This window comes from Dioscorea cayenensis, chromosome 4 (genome assembly GCF_009730915.1).
Source record: "Dioscorea cayenensis subsp. rotundata cultivar TDr96_F1 chromosome 4, TDr96_F1_v2_PseudoChromosome.rev07_lg8_w22 25.fasta, whole genome shotgun sequence".
Taxonomy (NCBI): domain Eukaryota; kingdom Viridiplantae; phylum Streptophyta; class Magnoliopsida; order Dioscoreales; family Dioscoreaceae; genus Dioscorea; species Dioscorea cayenensis.
Window position 1 is genome coordinate 11,462,737 of NC_052474.1, and position 20,995 is coordinate 11,483,731.

General features: G+C 36.1%; 1 protein-coding gene across 1 annotated transcript; it reads left to right on the forward strand.

Annotated features, from left to right (window-relative positions):
• The first annotated feature begins 985 nt into the window (after nucleotides 1-985).
• Nucleotides 986-1,854, forward strand: LOC120258693. The gene is made up of 2 exons (XM_039266142.1): nucleotides 986-1,107; nucleotides 1,254-1,854. The coding sequence occupies exons 1-2, from the start codon at nucleotides 986-988 to the stop codon at nucleotides 1,852-1,854; spliced, it is 723 nt and encodes a 240-aa protein (XP_039122076.1).
• The last annotated feature ends 19,141 nt before the right edge of the window (nucleotides 1,855-20,995 follow it).

A 20,995-nucleotide genomic window follows, 5' to 3' on the forward strand; every position in this document is an offset into this window, starting at 1 on the left:
GCCTGGTTATATAGGAGATTCATCAAGAACTTCTCTTCGATTGCCCGACCATTGACGAAGCTACTTGAAAAAGATGTCCCTTTGAGTTTAATAAAGACTACATGAATGCTTTTCTCAGCCTGAAGAAAAAGCTTATGGAGGCATGGATCATAGTTTCCCCAGATTGGTACTTGCCATTTGAATTAATATGTGGTGTAAGTGATTATGTAGTTAGGGTAGTACTTGGCCAACAACCGGATAACCATTTCCATCCTATCTACTATACGAGCAAGACTTTGAATGATGCCCAAGAAAACTACACTATTACCAAGAAGGAACTACTCACAGTGGTTTTTGCATCTGACAAATTTCGGTCATACTTGGTACTTTCTAAAGTGATTGTATATACGAATCATTCTGCACTAAAGTACTTGTTGAACAAAACAAATGCCAAGTCTCAACCGATCAGTTGGATCCTTCTACTCCAAGAGTTCGATTTAGAAATAAAGTATAAGAAGGGGACGGAGAATTTAGCTGCAAACCACCTACTGCGGCTTGAAGGGCCGGATGAAAATGTTTTAGAAAGGAAAGAAATAAATGATGCATTCCCTTGGAGAACGGTTGTATAGCATTCAGGTGGTAAGGGAAAAAGAAATCCTATGGTTCACCGACTTTGCAAATTATTTGGTGGCGAAAACCTTTCCAAAGTGGCTCTCACCTATCAACAAAGAAAGAAGTTTTTTCTTGACTTAAAGTATTATATCTGGGAAGACCCTACCTTTTCATAATCTATTTTGATTGAGTTGTTAGAAGATGTGTTTTGTGAGGGGAGGGGCATGACATCCTGAGGCACTATCATTCAGATCCAACTAGGGGCCATTATAGTGGGCATATAACTGCCAAGAAGATTCTGGATGCAAGGTTCTACTGGACTTCTATGTTCTAGGGCGCATAGTTGTTCGTGCAACATTGTGACAAGTGTCAAAGAGCTGGTAACATTTCGGAAATGGAAGAGATGCCACAAAAACCTGGAACCAAGCTTGAGGTGTTTGACATGTGGGGGATTGACTTCATGGGTCCATTCCCAATTCTCAGGGTAATAAATTCATTTTGGTGGCAGTTGACTATGTATCCAAGTGGGTGGAAGCACAAGCATTTCCTTCTTGTGATGCCCAAGTCATTGTGAAATTTATAAAAAATTGTTCCAGTTTGGTATACCAAGGGTGATCATAAGTGATCGACGCACTCATTTCTGTAACTACCAATTTGAAAAGGTCTTCAAATGTTATGGAGTCTCTCATCAGACTTCAACTTCATATCACCCACAAACAAGAGATCAAGTTGAAATGTCAAAACCGAGAACTAAAGCGAATTTTGGAGAAAACGGTGAGCAATCACAGGAAATATTGGGCGGATCAGCTAGATGATGCACTCTGGGCTTATAGAATGGCCTATAAAACACCTATTGGGCCAACACCTTACAGGTTGGTCAATGGGAAAGCCTATCATTTGCCAGTTGAATTGGAGCGCAGAGCCTATTGGGCTATTAAACAGTTAAATTTTGACCCTCACCTAACTGGGCAGAAGAGAAAGCTCCAATTGAATGAGTTAGATGAATGGCAAGCTATGGCATATGAGGACTCTGTGCATTACAAGGAAAAAGTGAAAGAGTACCTTGATCAACACATTAAGCAAGCTAAGCACTTCCAAGCAAGGGATCAAGTCCTACTTTTTAATTCCAGGTTAAAACTCTTTCCAGGAAATTTGAAGTCAAGATGGCATGGACCATTCATAGTGTTACAAGTTTATTCTTATGGTACCATCGAGATAAGTCATCCGGAAAAGGGACATTTAAGGTCAATGGTCATCACCTGAAGCCCTATTTATCATACAACATACTCGAGGAGACCGGAGGTAACTCTCTTCCATTTGTTCCACCTTGAAGGTAGGTAATAAGTGCTTGAGTAGACATATTTTTTATATGTTTTACATGCAGTGAGCATCATTTTTACCATGGTTTACATCTCATAAAGTGTATTTGGTGTTCTTTTATGCAATTAGGTTATGAATGACTTGAAGGAAGAAAAATGAGCAAAGATAGGTTATGAAGACATATTTTGGGAGTTTTTGTGCAACATAACGATCAAGACACAAGAGGAGCTCATGTACATGGAGGTGTGTACCAACTTCCAAGAGAATTCAAGCCAATTTGTGAGTTGGAAGGGTACAAAGGCGGTCACACCCCCATATCTCTATTTGTGTAAAGAATGCAAGAGTTTCCAAATGATAGTTCGATAATGAAAGTCTTATAACCTATGACGTGGACATGTGTCCGACCATGTAGCCTCAAGAGAAGAGTGTGTGAGCCGCATTTATGAAGAGTACTGTAGTAAAAACACTGTTCATGTGACTGCGTGAAAATTCCACGTGGTCATGTGGGAATTTCTGCAGCTCACGTGGGCCCGTGAAATCTCACATGGTTGCGTGGAGGCATGTAGCAGACGTGATTTATGATTATAAATATGCCTTTTGCCCTATTCTTTGGAGGTTTTTTGCTAGAGTTTGAAGAGTGAAGCGGCTAGGGTTTTAAGAGGAGGTGTTTGGCGAATTCGGGGGCCGTTCTTTACCAATTTTGATAGATCTTTTCTCCGTCATAGAATCGAGAGGGCCTTGATAAGTGCTTGTGTATTAATAATATGAAGTATTCTTTTCTTATGATGAGCATTACTTTTATCAGATTTTAGCACTAATACATGTGTATTTGTGAACTTTCGAGCATGAAGGGTTATGAAGCCAAATATGATAGCAAAAAGCCAAAGTAGATTGCGATTGTACTTTATTGATGAAGTCTTGGAGTGAACAAATGTGAAGACATAAGTTGTGATCGAAGATACATAAATGTGTGCCAACCTCCATGCGCTCAAGCAATTACATGGTTTGGAGAGGCACAAACATTTGTGTATTTTGACTTTTGCAATATTAGCAAGATGTTCACCAATATGACATTTTATTGAAGAAACGATACGATCTACGGCATAGACATGTGCCCGTTTATGTTGCCTCGATGAAAAGTGTGGATTAGGGAGTATTTTGGCGGAGAACTGTAGTAAATCATTGTAGTAATTTACTGTAGTAGTTACTGTTCATACCCCGCAGAAAATCAGATTTCCAGAAATCCACAGGGGTGTGTGGAAATTCCACACACCCGTGTGGATGCCAGATTTTAGCCCTTTATAAAGCCGCCACTTGTACCGATTTAGGGATCCATCTTTTCTCTAACTTTTGGGAAACCTGCGGCTAGGGTTTAGAGGGGCTTTGGCAAGGGGTTTTTTAGTGCTTCTATGGCTTCGACACCGCGTTTCTCTTGGAGGATAGTTATTGGGGGAGCTTTCGTCGGCACCGATCCGGCGAGGTGTGCCCTAGGCTTGACAAGGGGACCTTTGGAGAAGATGAGGCTACTCCACAAGACCATCGACATGAATACTGAGGGTTTTTTTTTTATGGATTACATGTTTTACTTTCGATTTCATTATTGATTGTATCTTGCTCCATAGATAGCTAAACCTCCTATTGGGTGCTTGGACTTGTAAACCCTAGGATGTCATTGTTTCATTGACCTTTTATTATGTTTTCCTTAATTAATGTATCTAATTGGGTTCCAATCTTGACTGTTTGTTGAATGATTTCTCCCTTAGAGTGACACTAGGGTTGAGAGTCCATCTTGGTAGCCTTTGTGGATGAGTGACACACCATGAAGGTTAGACAATGCTAGATTTAAGAGGGTTGAGTAGGTGAGTCGAGAGGTAGCGGAGCGTCCCTTTTCCCCTCCGGTGTGATTTATCCTACCTCCATATTCCTAGAGTTCTTTGTGGTCATAACAGAGTGAAGTACTAAGAGAGGAACCCCATTGGGGCTTAGTTGCGCGAGCAATGGAGTAAAACGTTAAAGTAATCCTTAGTATCTGAGGCATAATTATGACTAGGGGTCTTTCACCTGGACCAAAGGGTTAGATCTACATATAGGAATAGGGTTTATCACTTGGAATCCCTAGAGCTTCTTGTATCTGTACACAGTGTGAGGTGTTGAGATTGAGCGATTTCTCCCCAGGGCATAGTGTAGAGTTAGTCATGGTTGACCTTAGGTTTGGGACGGTGTATTTTAGAATTTTGATGACTCATTAAGTATCAGTTAGGAGACATAATAGTTGGTCTGGCACTTGAATCAATAACCCTAGGGGGAGCAATGTCCGAGTGCTCCACTTTTATCGATTACCTTTCCTCTCATTTTATTGTGCCTCTCTTTCTTATTTTCTTGAGTCATGTTCACATTGATTTTATCCACACTATTATTGTTTCATCTTCACTTAGTTAAGTAGCAATCGATGTGTTTCTATTTACTATTCCCTATGGATACGATAACCCACTCACCTGGGATTTGTTACTTAGACAAACCTGTACACTTGCGGGTCACACGCAAGGGCGTTGTCAAGCCTTCGGTAACCTAGCTTCGGAGAGGGATTCTTCAAGACATTGAGCGACCCATCAAGGCCATCATTATGAATTCAAGAGGGTTTTATTCCATGGTTTTCATTGCTTTTCATTGCATTATTCTTTGCTTTGTAATTTGCCCCATGGAGGGCTAAACCCTAATAGGTATTTGGGCATATGAACCCTAGGATCATATCTTCGTATTGATTTACTTTATATTTTCCATTAAATCCTAGTTTATTTGAGTTTTAATCTTGTTTTATCATTGCTTGCATGTCGTATTGATCCATGCGATTGATTGGTAATGCATGATTTTTTGCCTTGGTGAGAGAGAGAGATCTCTATTAGGGTTAGAACTCCAAGATTAAAGAGGGTTGAGAGGGTGAGTCATGAGATAGTGGAGTGTCTCCTTTTCCCAATGATGAGTGCTTCCTATCACCGTATTCCCTAAGTGATATGCAACCATATTTGGTTTTAGGTATGAGATTGAGAGATTTCTCCACTGAGACCTTATAGGGGGACAGGGATCACTCGCCTAGAAGTAGGGTTAAATCTATCTTTAGCAATTGGTTGTACTCCTCGGTATCCCTAGAGTTTATTGCGGTCATATGTGGTGTGAGGTGTTGAGATTGAGCGATTTCTCCACCTAGACCTCATAGGCAGGGACCGAATGTTCTTGGATTACCTCGACTCATCTAACTTGGTTTATAAACATTTAGTAAGCTTTGCGCTTCATGTTAGATCCTAGAGGGAGCATTACCCGTGTACCTCGTCTTTATTAATTGAGATCTCCATTGTTTTCTATGTTCCTTTTGCTTGCCTATTCATATTCTTACAATTGTGTACATTTCATCACAATCTTGATTTCGACTAGATAACTGAGAAGTGGTTAGTACTAATACTTCCATTCCCTATGGAATCGACTACCCAACTCACTGGGTATTTTATTACTTTGACACCCGTGCACTTGCAGAACACACATGCAAATTGGTATATCAGTAGGTATGAAGGTACATCAAGCTAATGATGATAAACAAGCGCTTCTTAGGAGGTGACCCAAGTTTTCTATTCCATTCATGCTCTTACTCTAGTATTATTGTGTGTTTAGTTGTGGTGTTCTTTACATTCTTTCTTTTGCTGTGTATCATACTCATGCTCTTCTTCTTTGTGTGTTTTTATCAATCAAACTTGTGCTCATTCACTTGTGGTGTTACCTTCTGCATTGTTTCGAGTTTCATGCTTTCTTGAATACCATTCCCATGTCATGCATGCATAGTTGCATGAGTATTATCATTTCATGCATGATTGAAGTTTCTTGATAATTATTCATGGTGTTGGTGATTGTTTGATTAGATTTCATGCTCTATTTGATGTGCTTTAAGTGTATTTTACTTAGTTGATGGTTGCATGATAAATGCTTGAGTATAAGTATTATTAAGTATACTTTTCTTACATTGAGTATCACTTTTATCAGGTTTTATGGCTCATTTGTGTATATTTGTATTCTTTTATGAAGATATGCTTGTAGAAACAAGTTTGGAAGAAAGGAAGCAAAGTTAGATCATGAATGCGACTTTTGAGGAATCTCTTGTACTAAAAAGTATCAAGGCACAAGTTGTGACCACATGCATGTGGGTGTGTGCTAACCTCAAAAAATGTGCAAGTGAATTTACAAATTAGAGGGGACACAAAGGCAATCACACACATATGCTCCAACATGTATAATATTGTCAAGAGCTTCATCAATGTGGTTGAAATTGAAGATGTGACATGATTTACTGCATGGATGTGTGCCCAACCATGCGACCTCGATGAAGAAGATGATTTCGGCAGTACAATAGCAAAGTAATGCAGTAGTTAATGTAGCAATCCATTGTAGTTAATTATTGTAGCAGTTACTGTTCACAATGCGCAGAAAATGAAGAGCCTGGAAATTCACACGCCCGTGTAGAATTTCCACAAGGGCGTGTGAAATCCCGATCTCAGCCCTTTAAATACCGCTTCGAAGTATCGTTTTGGGGATCTTTTTTCTATCTTTTGGAGAGAGCGTGGCTATGGCTTGGAGAGGTTTTTGTTGGGATTTTGGAGAATTTGTACGGCATTCAACATCGATTTCCTTCGGAGGAAAGCTATTGGGGGAGCTTCCAATGGCATTGATTCGGTGAGATGTGCCCTACACTCGACGGAGGAGTCTTTAGAGAAGTAGAATTGGCTCTTCAAGACCATCTCCACGGAAAGCAAGGGGGTTATCTTTATGAAGTTTTTGCATTCACTTTTGACTCTATCTTTGATTTTATATTGCTCCATGGAAAGCTAAACCCCTAGTGGGTACTTGGATTTGTAAACCCTAGGATGATTTTATTTCATTAACTTCTATTATTTTTTCTTTAATTGATTTTTTAATTGAGTTTCAATATTATTTACTTATTGGTTTGATTTTCCCTTAGAGTGACATTAGGGTTGAGGATCCTTCTAGGTAACCTTTTGAATGAGTGATACTTTATTAAGGTTAGACTTAGCAAGATTGAAGAGGGTTGAGAGGGTGAGTTGAGAGGCAACAAAACATCCCCTTTCCCCTCCGACGTGATTTATCCTACTTTTATGTTCCTAGAGTTCTTTGCGATCATGATAGAGTGAAATACTAAGAGACCTTCTCCTCTAGGACTTAGTTGCGTGATCGACAGATTGAAGTGTTGAGATATCTTTAGTGCTGGGGCTTAATTGTGATTAGGTATCTTTCGCCTGGACCAAAGGGTTGGGTCTAAATTAGGGAATAGGGTTTATCACTTGGAGTCCCTAGAGCCTTAAGCAGTCCCACACAGTGTGAGGTGTTGAGAGTATCTCTTTCGCCGGGATATAGTGTTGAGGGCTGGTCATGGTTGACCTTAGGGTTGGGACCGTGTGTCTTTGGATCTCCATGACTCATTAAACTTTGATTAGGGAAGCATAATATTAGTCTTGCACTTAAAACAATAGTCCTAGGGTGAGCATTATCCGAGTACCCCATTTTTACCATTGGTTATTTTCTCCAATGACTCTTGTTCGCTCTCTTTTTCCTTTACTTTTATTTTACTTTCATTAATCGTTTGAATCACAATCACTAATCGATTTTCACTCTAGCTAAATAGCAATACTTCTTGTTTCTAGACATCTATTCCCTATGGATTCGACTACCCACTAGTTGGGTACTTTATTACTTTGACAACCAGTGCACTTGCGGTACACACACGCAAGGGGTGTGTCATTGCTTGAGTGCCTTGAGAAGTTTGGAGAGTTTTTTAGGTCTTAACGGGGTCCTTCACGGGTATATTTTCTAGTGAAGGCCGGCCGAGAGGCTTGTCGGGCTTCTCAGCCTGGCAAGCAGGCTATCAAGCAACCCGTTAATGGTTTGATCATGATGACAAAGGAAACTCTTGCAAAATTTTCATTCTCTATTATCATGATGACTTGTTTCTTATAATATTGGTTTGATCACTTGCTTCTTGTCTTGTAAATATACCGATGAAGCATATGGCCTCCAAGCGAGCAAGGAGGGATGACGCACCTCCTACTATCAAACCACGCTTCAAGAATGACAAGCACAAGACAAGATACTCATTGTTGGCTCAAAAATCATTTGTCACAGTCTATTACATAGATTGGGATGTCTTGAGGGCATTGGGCTTGGATGGAGAGATCTTAGAACATATATCCCATGATGGTTGGGGTAAGGTGTTCGACATCAAGGAACCTATACACCATGAGCTCACTTTGGAAGTCTTAAGCACAATTGAGGTGGTTAGGCATTGGAACTTTGTTCAACAAGCAAGCTCACTATCGTTTCAAGCTTTCGGGAAGAGGTACAAGATTGATCACGTAGATTTGGGTGCTTACTTGGGGCTCTACACTGATGCCGTCACTCAGTCGACCCGACTTTCGTTCCTTACCCATGGATTTCCCATCTTACACTTCACCTAAAAGGTATTGGGCCACCATCACCAGTTCTAGGAAGAGGAAGGCATCCCAGATGACCAAACCTATGTATCGCTACATTCATGCACTACTGACTAGAGGGGTTAAGGGTTGGTCAAACCCTACAAGGGTTGTATTGCAAACTAATCTCCTCATGCTCTATAGCATCTTTGAGTGATACTTGATTCATATGGGACACCTCTTCACAGACATTATTTCTCATCAGGGATAGTACGTGTGCCTCAGAACTATCTTTGGCAAACCCTATATCACATGATTGATTATAGCCATGGGATTTATAGATCATACTCAAGGAATGCACATCGTTGGAAACACTACTCCTCTTGGGATGTCCACTTTATCTTCTATCAGGATAGTTGAGAGGAGGGTGGTATCTATTGTCTAGCACAGTGTCAGGGGATGAGAGAGCACGAGGCCAGACCATCACATGAGCATGAGACAAACACCGAGAAAGAGTCAGAGTCTGAGCCAGATGTAAGTCTAGAGCCACCGGAGATCATGCTCCAGGTGTTACAAGTAGAGACCCAGCATCAGTTTAGTGTCCTTGAGTAGGGGTAAAGGGAGATTGTTGCATCCTAGTGTCGAGTCAAGTGAGATATGGCTGAGGTTTTAGCTTTCATTCATAAATCTTCTTCCTCTGTTGGCACCACATCTACTGTCACCACATCTATAGCACCACCGCTCCCATCAGACACACAACATGAATGAGTTGTCTTTGTGATGTTTTTGGTTGATTGTTTTTAGTACTTTGTTATATTTTGTGTTATGTTTGATGTTTTGTACTCTATAGTTAGCAAGGGTTTAGTCCCTGCTAAACTCTATCTATTTTGATTCTTGCCAGCTTTCTTCTCCATATTTATGAGTCTTGAGTTGCGATATGCTTTTTTTTGATCTTTACACGACTATAATGATAGGAGCTTCACCTTCATCACCCCGCTTGGATCAAACTCACCCTGTATTCATATGCGTATTGTTCAATGCTCACCAAAAATGGGGAAGTTTCTTTACTCCATCTCCTTATGTTTATTTGATATTTTTCACCTTGTACTACTGACTTATGTACATTGAGGACAATGTACGACCCTAGGTGTGGGGATGGGGTATCTTAATTGATTGCATGCTTGATTTACCTGTGATAGCTATGATGCTTAGTTGAGCACTTCCTAGCATGAAAGAATGATAGATGTGAGTTGTATCTATACTTATGCTTTCATGGAAGTCTTGTTTTATCTCTAGTGCACCTTCATGCATTGTCATGAAAACTTCTATCTTATATATTCCTACCAACCCATCACTTTGTTATTGCAGTTAGTTTGTAGAATTATACACTCAATTTTCTTTAAAGAGCTTTTAGTTCCTTTATTGTTTTTCTTTAGCCTTAAGTGAAGTATTGTAGCAGGTGTTTATACCAGGAGACATGAGATACAGTGTATATATACTTTAAAAAAGAGAAAAAAAAGAGAAGAAAAGTGACAATATTCCTCTGCTAATAAAGCACGAATGCGTCTATGTAGACATGTAATCAAGTATGTTTTGTGGCTCTTGTGCCTAATCAGCATGTGCATCCTCTAAAAATATTTTTGTGCGGTCGACATTAGTCAGACTCGAATAAATATATATATATATATATAACAAAGGTTATTTATTTACCCTCAATAACTCGAGCAAGAACAACAGAGGCCATTTATTTACCCTTGGTGACCTAAGACTGAATATCAGATGGTCGTTAATTATTTCACCTAACAGACACGGTGCCAAACTACAGTCTCATTTTTCTAGAATTTTTTGTCGACAAGGTCAAGGTTTAATCCCCACCCCACCCCACCACCCACAGCGAGTGGGTTGGATATTGCTCATTTGGAGACGAAAACATTCAGATACAAAATATTTACAAGGATACGAGTTTAGAATTTCTCAAGTTCACAAAATACCCAAAAAAATATTGATAAATTTCAAGATGCCACTTTAGGAAAAAATAAATAGATAAACAGAATAATTTATAAAAAATTAAGAAAATAATACATTAACTCATTCATAAATTTTAATCACTTTTCAAAATAAAAGCAACCCAATTATATAGATGAATAAGTAAATAATGAAAATAACTTAACATAAAGTAATAGCCAAGCATTTCACCACCTAAATATGGGCATGCTTTAATATTTTTAAAAGAATGAATAATCAATCAAATAAAGTCAAATGACTAGCAAAATTACTAATTAAAAAACCAATTAAAAACAAGTAACCAGAAGTAGAAGAAAATATTAAATCAACAGTAAATAATTTTATAATTAACAATAATAAGCAAAACGTGCCACCAAATAATAGATAATAATTTTGCCAAAAATAATTTCTCCAAATAGTGAAAATACGAGGTTCTTAATGGATTAGTCACTTGCTACCAGTTAAAATTCCGAATCCCATCCGAACACCAATTTCAACCCTCAGCAAAAAGGTCATATAGACATGAAATGAGAATTAACATTCTACCAAGTCTTGACTTAAGGGCATAAAAATCAAAGGTTTAAAGGGTTGAACTAAAAAATGGTTGATTTCTAAATCTATTTTAAATTAGGCTAGTCTCTATATTAAATCATCACTACTCATAATTGTAGTATAACATAAACCATTATCCTGTCTTGTAACATCCATCTGTTCAAGGTACTTCTATCTTACATCCTCAAGCAAGCTCATCAACGTAGTTTTAATCCTCTATTCTTGATACAGAATTGGAACTAATAATCAAAATTTACTGATATACTTATCGAAAACTGGAGAATGGTTAATCATGGTAATATGTACCAGGCCGGCTAGAAGCTTCACTCAAAAGAAATTTTGATCACCACTAAGGTTTGCATGGAGGTTCAGTCCAGTCATATGCTTTTACATGCAAGGAACCCTAAAGAGTCTTTCTAAGAACCATCATTTCATGATGGTCATGAAATGGAATAACTGATGAAGTTGGAAAGAGAAAACAAACACCAACAGTACTAAAGGTTTCACATTCGCATAAATGCATGCATGTTATAGGTTGTGCCCAACGAGCTAGTCTAGAAGTACTCTTGGACAGGTTTGATCCAAAGAAATCCTATCCTTTGTCATCCTCCAGATTATCTTTTTTGAGTCCAACATCCTTAGGAGCCATTGCATTCAAGAAAACAACGAGCTTTTAGATGGCAATGGGGGAGGGAGAAGCAGAAGAATGTGTGAAGGTCTTCTTGTGGAGCTCATAGAGGTCCTGCACCAAAGAACCCTTCGCCATCATTGGAGGTCCGCCGAAGGTCGGAAGTTTCATCTCCCTCCCTCCCTCCTCTCTCTCTCTCTCTCTCTCTCTTTCACACCCACACACCCACACACTCACACACAGATAAGATATTAGGGGGATTTCTATTGACTCCCTATAAGACATGATGGCAACAAAAATTAAAAACAAGGTTTAAGACAAGCTTCATGAACTGATGCAAAAGTTTGCAAAATTTTGTCCGGGAATCCAGGGTTTCCATGGCTTTCACAAATGAATGGGGTCAAAAAGGTTGGGGCCCACAATCGAATAAAATAAAATTTGGATAGGTAAATAGAATAGAATGCATTATTTTTTTTCTGTGATAACTTTATGTTGTTGTTGTCATTTCTTTTATTCACTATTTTCTAATCCCATTTAAACTTATAAAAACTATTTGGTTTAATATGGGTGTGCTAGAACCATGTCATAAACCTAACTATCATTTTGTGTTTTTATAAACACTACATCTTGCCAATTGAGCAAGTCTTTATCAAAGTTATTCATTCAAGTCATTTTTCAATGCAGTAAACATGGATCTACTAGTGCATGTTTTAATGAATGAAATTACTTTTAGTTCTTCAATCTAAACATCCAAATAATACTTGTTTTTATATTTATAGCATTCTTTATGAATATAAAGATGCCCATCTTTTTGGCTAAACTCCTATACTAGGATGCAAAGGAAAAACATGAATTCATTTCTAGTTTTATGTGGTATATGAAACCTGAAGCAGAGCCCATGCATTGTGTGAGAGACCGGCCCACCTTAGTGAGGCCCAGAACAGAACTCTGCACAAGCTAGATATTGGTTTGCTTAGTCGGGCATTAATTCACACTCCCCCGGAGTCAAACCCGGGACCTAAGCCTTTTGTCTCTCTTAAAGTGTACGCCTCTCACTTTAAGTGAGCCAAAAGTTTAGGTCGTAGGTTTGACTTCGGGGAAGTGCGAATTAATGCCTGACTAAGAAAAACAATACTTGGCTTGTGTAGAGTTTCTGTTCTATTTCTCAATGAGGTGGGCCAGTCTCTCACACATTGCCAATATAATTCATGTTTATCTATGCTTGCTTGTGTCCTCCACATAATTATTCTCTCAAAAAAGATATATATTATCAATTGCAAAGGTAGTGGTGGATATTATTATTAGATATTTTACATGATAAAGTAGATAAACTCGCACTCTAGTTGGATAGTTTTGAGCTGAATACTTCTAATTTGAAATTTCACCCTCACTTTAAGGCCCAAATTTCATCCATAACTCATTAGTAAAACATGAAAGCTGTATAACTAGTATATTTAAATTGGAAGAAGTTTGTATGCAGTCGTTATCAGGTTAGACTAGACGTAAAATTCAGATTATTACATAAAATGTTTTGTGTTTTAATCAATCAAGAGGACCAGATGGACAAATGTGTATATATATATATATGCATGCAGAATCAAAATTTGTTTAAATCTGTGTTGATTTTATCCAAGTACATGTTTAATAAGTTCAATAAGCTTAAATTAAACGTGCGCACATACACAAATACAGGCACAGTTATTTACCATCACAGTTATTTATGCATAGAATTCATTTATTAAAACAAATTGGAGTGCATCATGTTTCTACATGGCATTTATTAAAATGAATTATTTATATTTAAAATATAAAGGCTTCTTTCTTTGAGCTTATTAATTGAACATAAAAAGTTATTATTATTATTTACTACATTAATTATATTTATAAATATATGAAATGCTCTAACTAAATATGGTATAGGACCATTATATGTTAATAATGTTTTTTAATTTTTTGAATTTTGTAGAAAACAAAATTCCTATCGATAAATCTTAGATGAATTTTCCTACTAGATTGTGTATAGAATGTTTTAATAGAGTTGAAAATTTTCCTGAGTATGTTGATCATATGACAGATGAAGACATGAAAGTTAATTATCCACGCACGGATTGTTGCAATAAATACTAACTAAATAGAGAAAAGCTCCACATCTATTTATTGTACAGGGGAATAATGCGGATTTATACCTTTTGGTATTTACATAGGGAAGAATATGGTGATGAAGCTAGTGATATGAGTTCTCATGTGAAGAATTAAATGAAATTGAAATGAAAAACATTGATCATATGGTGATATATATCCCCATATGGCCGATGTAATGAATAGAATGCTAATGACCCTCAAGAGCCAAATGAAGATGCAAAAATCAAATTATTAGATGATGCTAGATAACCTTTATTTCCTAATTGCGACAAATATTCCATCATATCTTTAGTAGTAAAAATTAATGCATATCAAGTGTACGAATGCTAAGAGTAATTAATAATTCATTTGATATGTTGTTTACCTTACAAAAAGATGAATTTCTCATGTGTAAAACAATGGTAAATTCAAACGATGAAGCAAATAATATGGTAAGTGATCTTGATCTACAGTATAGCAAAATAGATGGTTACCAAAATGATTGTATTATCAAGTAATAGAAGAGAAAAGAAAAAGATTGGCAATAAAATATTGCAGTGTTTTACTATTACACCAAGATTACAAAGACTTTATGTCTTCAAAAACAGCTAAAAATATGAGGTAGCTTAATAAAAAATGAATAAGTGATCAAGTCCTACGTTATCCAATAGATGCCGAATTTTGGAAATATTTTGACAATATATAATAAATTTGCTTGGAAGCCTCAAAATATAAGGCTTGGATTAGGTATGTATGGGTTCAATCCTTTTGAAAATATGAATATTGCATACAATATTTAGCCACCATAGAAGTGCGTAAAAGAGTCATATCTGATAGGGACCCATGCAAGTGTACCTGCCGATCACGTAATAAAGTGTGCTTGAAGTGCAGAGTGTCGGTCCACAGGGAAGGATGTGAATACTAGTAATGACTCTAAATCTGAAAATTAGTCTGACGAGTGAAGTGGTGTGTGTAAAAATTCCAAAAGAAAACTAGAAAATACAATAAATAAAACCAGAGGAAAATCAAGGAATGAAACGATGTTCGGGCGTAGTATCCGTATAGGGTTATGAAGTACAAGAAAGAGGTTGTCTAGGTATGCAATCCTGTTTGAACCGAGAGGTTTTCAGAATTATACTAAACCCCGATTTCTCAGGTGAAGAATAACTGAATAGGTGCAGAGCTGATACAGACATCTACACAATCACATTAACTGTCTATGAAACCTCACCACGAGCTAATGATAATCTCTTAAGTAGATAATCTCTCTCAAAAGAGAGAAATTACCTCTAATCCAAATACAAAGCAGAAATGTAATTTTCTCCTAAAATCAACTCCACATGATTGCAAAGAGCAAGGAGTTTGTCAACAACTCACTTGGGAGAATTGAGGGATACGGCATCTCCAAAGTAGCCTATACCCAGGCTTACTCACAATCTCCTCTAATTATGGCATGTCTATACTAGGTATGATAGCTAGGGATTTCACCTCATTAGCAACCAAGCATTCAAACACGTAATTAGATTCTATGATTACAAATAAGAAATCAATTAAACCATCAAAGATTCAACAACCAAAGTTATAAAGTAAACCCTAGAGTTCAACTATACCTAAACATCTACAAATTAGCCCTCCATTAATGGATGGCAAGCATTCAAGATACAAAGAATAGGATCGACCTTGTTAATCCCTAGGATGGAGAGTTACTGAGGTACCTTCCATGCATGCTGCCAAGATGATCTTGACAGCTACAATCTCCAATCCCCACCATTACCAGGCCAAATCCCTCTCCAAATCCTACCTAAGGTGCTAGAGATTCGGCCCTTTCCTTCCTCAATCTTACCTCTAAGAATCTCCCCCAAAGAATAGAGAGATAGAATAGATAATGCACTAAAAATCCTCTTAAGTTCTATTTATACTCGACTGCTTACAGGCGTAAGGGTAAGGTTGTAAGGGAGCTGGAGAAGATAGTCATGAGCCTTACGAGCATGCTTACAGCTGTAAGCCTCATCTGTAAGGTCTTCTGAATATGTTATGGTCTAGCTTACGGCTGTAAGCACTAAACCGTAAGCTTCTCTATTTGCTTCTTGTGACTGCCCTTACCGGCATACACTGCGGTCGTAAGCTCCTCTGGATGGTCCTTACGGTTGTAAGACTTACTCGTAAGGTCCTTTGAATTGACTCTAAATCCTCCTTACTGGCATAAGCCTCCCGCAAGGTATTTTGGACTATACCTATGGCCATAATGCTGATCGTAAGCTGCCAGTAAGCCGCCCAATTTGCCTTTTCCTTGTTCTAATGATACTGAGAGTGCTCTAACTTCATCATTTTCAATTTAAATTTCTTCTTTTTGATCGCCCTCTCCTTTAAGCACTGCCCTAAGCCTATTAATACAAAACACATGATATTTAGCATCGAATTCCACATTATGGTTCTAATACATGCCAAATGAGTGTACAAATAGATATGAAATACATGAACAATATACACTCATCAATATCCATTTATAACTTTACTGATTCGACGACCTAAAGGGCTCAGATATAACATTGATGTATCCATGAGGCCGTTGAGTAATAAATTAAAAAATCTTTTTAAATTTAGGGAAGATACATATGATGCTTTAATGAAAGAAAATTTTTAAATGAGGGTAGCACTAATATGGACTATGAATAACTTTCTTGCATATGGCTATGTTTTGGTTAGAGTACTCAAGGAAAGATAGCATGCCCTTACTGGATAAAAATACATGTTTTTATCAATGAATGAATAGTTCTAAAATTTACTACATGGGTCATCATCAATCTTTATCATTAAATCATAAATGGCTTGAACAAACAGCACAAATTTGATGGTATAAATAAAAGAAAAGCTTCACCCAAATAGTTAAATGATGAAAATGTTCTAAACCAATTTTGTCATTTGAATCAAATGGTGTTTGGGAAAACTTGGGGAAAAAACAAAATATTTCTAGAGAATTGAACATAATTGGAAAAATATGGTGTTGTTTTCAATTTACCTTATTTTTATAACCAAAAGTTGTATGATAATTTGATGTGATGCATATTGAAAAAAATGTGTTTGACAATATTATTAGAACACTCATGAATATTGAAGGTAAAATAAAACATTCATTAAAGGCCCATCTAGATTTACAAAAGATGGGTATTAGACAATCACTCAAACTGAAAGAAGTTAATGGGTAGATAGTGTTACTTGTCCCTTGTTATTTGTTGTCAAATGTTGAAAATAAACATTATATCGAGGGTTAAAACAAATTAAGTTTCCCAATGGTTACTCAGCAAATTTATCAAACTGTGTAAATGTGAAAGATAATAGAATCTATAGAATAAAAGCACATAAGTGTCAGTTGTGTTTTTGGAGAGATTATTGCCATTAGCTATATGATAGGAGTCAATGCAAGCGTATGGGCCAATCGAGTAGTAAAGTCTGCATGGAAGCAGGGTATTAATCCACAAGGAAGATTGAGAGTACTAGTACTAGTTATAATCCCGAAAACTAGCCTACCCAAAGTTGTGATGTGTGCAAACAAACTAAAAAGGATAGAAAACCATAATATTAAAATAGAATCAAGAGAAAATTAAGGTGAAATGGTATGCTCAGGCATAGAATCCCTCTAGGATTTTATAAGTCTAAGACAAAGGTTGTGTAAGTATAGTAATTCTATTTGAACCGAGAGAAATCCTAAAATATACTAAATCCCTCTTGCAAGTGTTAATAGTAACTAATTTAGTAAAGTGTTGATTCAAATACCCCACAACCCCATTGCACTCTATGAAATCTCAATGTGAATTAACAAGAATTCATAACTAGACAATCCTTCTTGTAAAGAGATTTATACCGAGCTACTTACGGGCTACTTACGGATGTAAGAACATGGTCATATGGAGTTGGATATGATGGATCGTGAGTTTTACGGAACACTTACTACCGTACGTCCCGTCTATAAGGTATTTAGTCTGATGTTGAGGTCCATCTTACTATCGTAAGCCCTGAACAGTAAACTTCTCTAGATAGCCCTTGCGACCACCCTTACAGGTGTATACTGTGCTTGTAAGCTCCTCTAGAACAGTCCTTACAGTGTGACTTATGGCATAAGTATGTCCGCAAGGTTCTTTGGAAAAGGCTTACAGTCGTAAGCACAGTTGTAAGGTTCTTGAAAGTGAGTCTGTTTGTGGCTTGTTCTTCAATGAATGATGCCGAGAGAGCTCCATTTTCATCGTTTTGGTTCTCTCAAAACCTTAAGCACTGTTGAAGCCTGAGAATGCAAAATACACTATTTTTAACATCAAATTTATAATATTACTCTAATAAATGCCTAATGAGTATAGAAAATGATATTAAATGATGTACAATCGTACACTCATTACTATACGGAATATATTACCTAGCCTGTTTCTGATGCTTTGACAGAACTAAGCATGTTTTTCAAAACTTTGTGTTCTAAAATTTTAAGAGCAAAAGATTTTAATCATCTTCAAAAACAAATTGCACTCACACTTTGTAAGTTAAAAACATTTTCCTCCTTCTTTGTTTAATATTATGGTACATTTATCTATTCATTTAATTTGAGAAGCCAAAGTTGGTGGTCCTATAAACTACTAATGGATGTATTCTATCGAAAGATAAATGTCAAAATAATTTCTTATTACATGAAAGATTTTGTTTCTTTTGAAAGATTTATAATAAGTTTTCTTGTTTAGATATATGTATAAACCTAAGGGTATATTCATAATAAATTGCGGCCTGAGGGATCCATTGTTGAAGAATATCTAGCTAATGAGTGTTAGACATTTTGCTCTCAATACTTACATAATTGAAACAAGTTCAACCATCTAAAAAGAAATTATGATGGAGATTTAAGAGTTATTTCATCCTTCTCAATTTTCTGTGTATATGATGGACAACCTTTTAGGAAATTAAGGGGTCATTTGGCATTGTTACCAATTTTTGTTTTTTTTTTCAATTCCATGTTTTGGAAAGAAAACTAAAAAAACATGTTTGGCAGATTGTTTTTTTGTTTGTCGAAAATTTTGATAACAATCCTCATGTTTCAAAAAAACATAAAACAACATTGTTTTTGTTTTGCAACTTTTTTGAAAATGTTTTCAAAACTCCACCTCCACTACGTAACACCTCATATTCTACTCATCTCTCTCTCTCTCCTTTTAGTTTTTAATTTTAATTTTTTTTTAAAATATCATTTTTTTACAAATTAATACCAATAGTTTATAAACTAATATTTTTTTAGAAAACTTTTTATAAAATTTTTTATTATTTGGCCTTGATATTTTACAAATTAGTTTGTATATTAGAAAAAGTTATATTTTTAGAAATTATATGTGAAAATTATTGTTTGGCCCTTGATTTTTATAAACTAGGGTATAACATATGAAAAAAAAAATTTTGAAAACATTTGATAAAAATCTATTGTTTGAGCTTTTAACTATTTACTTAATCTTATATATATATATATATATATGACTATGTCTCTATATTGCCCCCTCTTCCCCCCTTATTTATTTAAAAGGTGGATGGGTCCAAATTTGAATATTTTGTAAGGCGAACTCCGAAAATCGATTTTTAATTCTTCGAGTCAGTAAACCCTACATTTTTCTTTTGGTTTGGTCACAGATGCCAAATAAGTTATAACTAATGGCTTGTGTTTGAAATGAAATTTCAATTAAGTTATTTGAAGATTATCAACATGTATAACTTTTTAAAATTTCAAATGGTGCAATTTTATGAGATATTTTTTTAGCCATACAATACACTCTATGTTATATATTTTACTTAATAATACAATCAAGTAACTAATATGAACAATAAACTTTTATAAAAAAAAATATAATAAATATGAGTTTAAAAAAATGATAAAAAAGTGTCGTAATAATTTTGTGCTAATCAAATGTGTTTTTATTTTTAGTTTTTCAAAATAGACAAAAGCTAGTGTATCTAAACATGCTTTTGTTTGCAAAAAAGACAACAAAGCAAAAAGAAAAACAAAAACAAAAATGATGCCAAACAACCCCTAAATATGTTAGAGTTGGGTAATGATTTTTCAAATGCGGCTTATTTTTTACATCATTCAAAACTGTAAAGATGTCGAAACTATTTATTACGTAATTTAAGTTATCATTTGAATGAATGATTATATTATGATATTAACCAAATTAATATTAGTCTCTTCATGATTTTTATAGTTGATATAATTCAAAGCTGATGTGGCATCATTCTACATGCTAATGTGGAGAATCATGTGATGTAATAACTTAGTTAAATAGCTTGGTCATTTGTTGTTAAGTTAGTGTGAGTCCTTCTAGGCTTCCAGGGATTTGTTTCCAATCTCTAATAGATAAAGTCTCTATCACTATAGGTTATTGAAATCATACTCCTATCTCTGTTGCTGGAAAATTGATTCTTATTAATAGTTTCATAATGGCAGGCCCTACTTACTTGCTTTCACCCTTTTCTCTTCCTATTATTGTCCTAGATGGGATCTCCAAAAATGCAAGGACTGTCTAAGGGTAGCAATCAAAGTGCCATTCACTCCTTTAGTTGGAGACTCACTACTATGGGCGTAAGCTGGACCATAATGTTGGAGACTCACTACTATGGGTTGTAAGTTGGACCATAATATCAAGACAAATTATGAGTTCACCAAGATATTGGGTATTTTGGAGTTAAGAGTTCTCCTTCAATAATCCTTCCAAGTGAATTTGCGAGTGATTCCATTTGTATTGCAATGGTATGGAGTAGTTTCAAGAAGAGATTCCGATTTTACTTTGTATAGGATTAGGGGCAATTACTCCAAGAGGAGAATTGTCTATGTTTTGAATACTTGTTTATTCTCAGTAAGAGTTTGTAGAATGTACTATGGTTGTAGGATTGTTTGTATGAGTACCATGTGGGACCAATTACTACTCACCTAAAGAAAAGGGTAGCATATTTTACGAACTCTCTCAGTTCAATTAAATTACAAGAATTTATACAACTATTGTCCGGGACCTAACAAACCTTAGAGGAAATTTATGCCCCTAACACCTTTTCCAAGCTTGTTTAGCCATACTTGCTTTTAAGGTTTTAATTCTTATTCTTAGTTCACTTTCACACTCCATTATTTTTTATTAGGTTGATTGTCGAATTTAGATTTAATACTAGTACTCTCTAATTGCCCGTGGACAGATACCTTGCTTCTTAGCATACTTTATTACTTGATCGCCACGTTCATTTGCGTTATGTAGGTGACTACAGTTTTACCTATCATGTTTTTGGGCGCCATTGCTATGGA

What these genes read in the sequence shown, in the direction of transcription:
- LOC120258693 (XM_039266142.1), top strand. Translation starts at nt 986, where the DNA reads ATGGAAGAGATGCCACAAAAACCTGGAACCAAGCTTGAGGTGTTTGAC. An exon ending in TTTTGGTGGCAGTTGACTAT is followed by an intron (nt 1,108 to 1,253) that starts GTATCCAAGTGG and finishes CAATTTGAAAAG; the next exon opens with GTCTTCAAATGTTATGGAGT.